The sequence below is a fragment of the Sardina pilchardus genome, chromosome 16 (assembly GCF_963854185.1).
Source record: "Sardina pilchardus chromosome 16, fSarPil1.1, whole genome shotgun sequence".
Taxonomy (NCBI): domain Eukaryota; kingdom Metazoa; phylum Chordata; class Actinopteri; order Clupeiformes; family Clupeidae; genus Sardina; species Sardina pilchardus.
In genome coordinates, this window is record NC_085009.1 from 28785921 (window position 1) to 28791525 (window position 5605).

The 5605-nt window shown below is 50.7% G+C and overlaps 1 protein-coding gene across 1 annotated transcript in view; it reads right to left on the bottom strand.

Moving 5' to 3' along the window:
- The window catches only part of LOC134059644 (neurexin-1-like), a 740371-nt gene that overhangs the window by 24910 nt on the left and 709856 nt on the right, over positions 1–5605 (bottom strand). The window contains exon 19 of the mRNA XM_062516087.1: positions 1199–1521. Coding sequence (XP_062372071.1) covers positions 1199–1521 — 323 coding nt within the window. The remainder of the gene's footprint in view (positions 1–1198; positions 1522–5605) is intronic.

Consider the following 5605-nt stretch of genomic DNA (forward strand, 5'->3'; position numbering starts at 1 on the left):
TATATTTGTGTGTGTTCCCACTGGCCTAATTGTTTATTTAACGTTTGGGTCTCGGAACAATTTGCTGTGTGCAGATGTTCATGTATGTAACTCATCTCCGCGCTAATTACGTTGGTAAAAGGTTTCTGGCGTCCGTAATCTCATCATAGGCAAGATGAAGAAGCTGATTTATCCTAACAAATGAACGCTGGAAGATCAGACTGTCCCACTGGGCCACAAGAACAAATCCAGGCCTCTCACACACACACACACGCGCACGCTCGGGAGAGCCTCTTTGTTCATGCGTCGTTAACCCTTCACCGCATAGAAGAGCTGCTTTGATTTAAAAAGAGCTCTAGAATGTGGAACATGTTTAGATATGAATTCAAGGTTTTCAAACAAACGTACCAACAAACAAACAAACAAACAAACAAACGAACCAACCAACCAACAAAGAAATAAACAAACAAACTGGGAAGAGAGCCATATCCATTGTGTCCGTGGTGGCATAAGCTAACTATGGATGTCCTCTATATCAGCTGATGGCTGTATCAGCTGAAAGGCTGTGGTCATATCCGTATGAGATCAAAGCCAGATCAGAAGACAGATGAAGGCCAGGGTAGATCAGGGTTATATCAGGACCTCAAATGTCAAAGTGAGTCTGAGGCACTCAAGAGGATATTTGTAAGTAAAACGCCTTCATTGAGCTTGGCTATCAATCAAAATCATGCCAACATGTGTCAGTCAAAATAGCCTTCCTCATATCAGGGTACATTTGAAAATGGCTGTCTGTGGACTGCACCAGGACCTGACCAGAGCCACGTCCATCTTAGATTCAGCACTGTGTGTGTGTGTGTGAGTGTGTGTGTGTGTGTCCCTCACCTGTGTGACACTGTCCCAAATGGTTGGCGAGTGCTGCTTGCGGGTGGTGCGTGTGTGTGTGTGTGTGTGTGTGTGTGTGCCCGTGTGCCCCCCTTACCTGTGTCACACTGTCCCGAATGGTTGACGAGTGCTGCTTGCGGGTGGTATGTGTGTGTGTGTGTGTGTGTGTGTGTGTGTGTGTGTGTGTGTGCGCGTGTGCCCCCCTTACCTGTGTCACACTGTCCCGAATGGTTGGCGAGTGCTGCTTGCGGGTGGTATGTGTGTGTGTGTGTGTGTGTGTGTGTGTGTGTGTGTGTGTGTGCGCTTGTGTGTGTGCGCGCGCGTGTGCCCCCCTTACCTGTGTGACACTGTCCCGTATGGTTGGCGAGCGCTGTTTGCGGGTGGTGGTGGTTGCCATGGTGGTGGTGGTCTCCATGATGGTGGTGGACATGTCGGCGAGCGGCGTGGTTGCCGTGGTGTCGGTTGCCAACACAGAGGGCACGTCGCCCACCAGACGCAGGTTCCCCTGCACCTGCACGTTGGCGTTGCCCTCGGCAGCCAGCTTGAGCACCTGCAGCCCGTTGTAGTAGAGCCCCGACACCTGGCCCTGGAAGTGACGACCCTTCTCACCGCCGCCGATCTTTATCAACGCCTGGCTGTTGAAGATGGTCAGCTGACGACCTGAGAGAGAGAGAGGGATGCAGGGAGAGGGAGGAGGAGAGAGAGAGAGAGAGAGAGAGATGGAGAGAGAGAGAGAGAGAGAGAGAGAGAGAGAGAGAGAGAGAGAGAGAGAGAGAGAGAGAGAGAGAGAGAGATGGAGAGAGAGAGAGAGAGAGAGGAGGAAAGATAGAGAGAGGATTGAGTCAGTAAGTTCTATCTCTCTTGGTTCATCAGACGAGCTCTCGGCTCTGGTGGGTGCTCATGGTAACACACGTGAGGGGAGGAATTCCTGCTATTTGATTGGCCTCATGACAGTGTGAACTTTGACCTGGAAGTATAAGGCCAACGGAACTCTAGTAGACTCTGAGGTTCTTTCTCCCCTCGGTGAAAGTGACCCCTTAACCCCGGAAACAGAATAACACTGAATACACACACACACACACACACACTTGCCATCCGGGGTCTTTCCCCCTGCATAATTCATAAGTCATCTCATTTGGACGCTCGATCGGGATGAGATTGGGGTCACTATTTGCACAACCCTCTTCCACTAATGTGTTACCATGGCGCCCGAGCATCCCATAAGATCCCCCCCCCCCACCCCCGTTTGGTCCTCCTCTGCTGATGTCAGTCAGGCGCCTCCATTAGCCTCACATCTGGAGTCAGGGATGCTGGACATACTAATGGGCCCCTGGGAGAGCAGGAAGTGGGCGGCACAGCTGGGTGCCGAGGATTATGGGGCTTGTAGTGTTATTTGGGCTGTGGAGACTCAAGTGACCTAATGGAGTAATTATAGTGTTTGCGGAGAGAGGAGACAGCAGCCAGGCTGAAGTGAATGTGCTTTGGCTTCAGCTAACGGTGTGTGTGCCTGTGTGCGTGTGTGTGTGTGTGTGTCTCTGTGCGTGTGTGTGTGCGTGTGTGTGAATTGCTTCATCAGTCCCCTGCTGGGTGCAGAACAACAACACAGCCTCACCAGGTGGTAAGCAGCTTCCCATTTGAGTGTTTCTCTGTGTTTGAGCTAGTTCGGGTCTGTTTGGGAGTGTTTGTATGTGTTTCTGTGTATTTGTTTTCTCAATGTGTGTGTGTGTGTGTGTGTGTTTGTGGCATACTCATGTGACATCAGTAGGCAGTGTGTTCCTGCAGTAAAGCTGGTAACATACACCACCCAAAAGATGGGCTACTGTATGTCAGCATTGTGTGTGTGTGTGTGTGTGTGTGTGTGTGTGTGTGGACACTAATGCAGTTGTGGAAGTGTAGGTGGTTTATTTTTCTTTTTCTTACTTTAGTTTCTTTTTGTGTGTTTGTGGGGACCATTTCTGTGTGTAATAATTGTATGTCTTTCTCAATCTCTCTTTCTCTATATATTGTATGTGTGTGTGTGGGAGCTCTTTATTAGTATGTGTGGGTGTTTCACATTTGCCCATTTGTATATCTTTGTGTGTACTTGCCTAGTATGTGTGTGTGTTTTGTGTGTGTGTGTGTGTGTGTGTGTGTGTGTGTTTGTGTACTTGCCTAGTTCTATATGTGTGTGTGGGTGTTCATGTTTTGCTGATATCCTGGGGACCCACAACCCAAGTGAGGACCTACAGTGCTTAGCCAGGCTGGCCGACGCCTCATTATCTCCCCTGTCTCATCTATACGTGTGTGTGTGTGTGTGTGTGTGTGTGTCTCATCTATACATCATTAGGGCTGAGCGCTGGGTGCCTCCTCCCTCCACACTAATGGCCTCTGGGTTAATGTGCAGCATATGCACCAGTGGCACCACTCCTCAATCCTCCACCTCTCTTCTCCTCTCCTCTCCTCTCAACCTCTCCTTTCCTCCACCTCTCCTCTCCTCTACTCAATGCTCCACCTCTCTCCTCTCCTCACCCCCGCTCTCCTCTCCTCACCACTCCTCAATCCTCCACCTCTCCTCAATGCTCCACCTCTCTCCTCTCCTCTCCACTCCTCTCCTCTCCCCCCCTGCACTCTCAGAAGCCCACAACGGAATTAGTCATCCAGCTTTTGGCCTGTGTGGGCCACCGTAGCAGGGACTGTGTGATGTTTTGGGTGATAACGAGAGTGTGAGGGTTGACTGGAGAGGGACTGATATTAGCAGAGGGACAAACATAAACACATAAACTCTCCCCCCACACACACACATACACGCACACATACACATACACAAACACAAAATGTGTACGCATACACACACACACACACACATACACAAGACAGACATGTGATAGGTTTGGGTTCCCCACACACCACTCTGTTCATCTCCTTCGGTCACCTTGACCAGTTTGTGTGTGTGTGTGTGTGTGTGTGTGCGTGTGTGCTATCTCTCCCTAATGGGTTAAACCTGATCCCTGTGGCAGATAAGTCCTATCGAGCGATCACTGGAGACGCATCCATAAGCATCCTCTCTGCTCATCTCCCATTACTGCATGCTACTGCCTACCCTGAGTGTGTGTGTGTGTGTGTGTGTGTGTGTGTGTGTGTGTGTGTGTGTGTGTGTGTGTGTGTGTTTGTGTACCCTGTATCAACACACCTCCAGAGCTTGGATGGACTAACAAAGCAAAAAGTTGGACAGAGCAACAACAAAAGTAGTTGATATTCAGTAGAGCTGCTCTGTGGTGTTGAAATAGAGTCTGAGGTGAGACCGCAAAGACCACCACACTCCTCTGTGGGGTTCTTTTGCTCTTTGAGGAACAATAAAGGTTGGCTGCTTTGGACACACACTTATTGTGTGTGCGTGTGCGTGTGTGTGTTGTGAGGTGGTGTACGTTTCCCCTGACCCCCTGGCTGGCTTCTAAATCCCATTGCGGGGAAGGTGCCCTCTGGGTGGGGTGGGGTGGGGTGTGGGGTGTGTGTGTGTGTGTGTTGTGAGGTGGGGGTGTGGGGTGGGGGTGCGGGGTGCGTAGCCCTGATGAAGTTATTGTTTTTCTCCTGCCAGCTCTGATCAGAAGTGACAGGCCAACGCAGGCAATCTCAGCCGCAGGGTCTCCTCTCCCATCTCACCTTAATCAACCTGCTTCAGGTGTGTGTGTGTGTGTGTGTGTGTGTGTGTGTGTGTGTGTGTGTGTGTGTTTGAGGCTCAGTAAGAAAGACAGATGAGGCTTTTTGCGATGACTGTTTGGTCTTTCTGTGTGTTTGTGTGTGCGGGTGTGTCTGTGTGGCAGTTGTGGATGTGTGTGTGTGTGTGTGTGTGCGTGGTGCGTGTGTGTGTGCCTAGCCTACGCTAGATGAGGGTTTATTGTGCCAATTTAAGGGGTGGGTGCGGGCGGGATGGTGTGCCCCTCTCCGAGGTTATCCTTCATGATGGGTGTGTGTGTGTGTGTGTGTGTGCCCTTCATGATGGGTGTGTGTGTGTGTGTGTGTGTGTGTGTGTGTGTGTGTGCCCTTCATGATGGGTGCTTAATGGCTGCCAGTGAGGGCTGGTATCCACGGCGACGGGCGAGGCGATCTGAGCGCGCTCATTAGACTGGGCCTCTCAGACCTGGCGCTCGGCGGCTAATTAGCACACCAGCGCCGCTCCTCTCCAACGCACGCCGACCCAGCGAGCCACCGACCGACCGACCGACCGCAAAAACAACCGCCCGCTTCTCTCCTCCTCCTCCTCCTCTTCCTCTGTCCATCATCTCTCTTCCCCTTTTCCTTTCCACACTCTCTCTCTTCATCTCTTCATCCTGTTCTTCTCTCTCTCCTCATCACCTTCCATTCGTCTTGTTTTGTTCTCAATTCCAATTTATTCAGAATTTATTTCTGCATATCTCCCCTCCCCCCTCCTTTATCCTCTCCCCACCATATTCAGGCTGGGCTCTCTCTCTCTCTCTCTCTCTCTCTCTCTCTCTCTCTCTCTCTCTCTCTCTCTCTCTCTCTCTCTCTCTCATCCTCTATGCACCCTTTCCAGGCTGGGTTCTGTTCTCGTTCCCTTGTCTGTGTGCTAGTTTTTCTCTCTGATACTTTTTCTGTTGTTTTGGAGGTTTCTGTTTGTCACATTCACTCTCTCTCTCTCTCTATCTGCTTCTCTACCTCTCCCCTCTCTCTCTCTATCTGTCTCTTTTCTCTCTATCATTGTCCCTGTGCTCCTGCTCCCCACATGAATTTACTTTCTTTCTTCTCT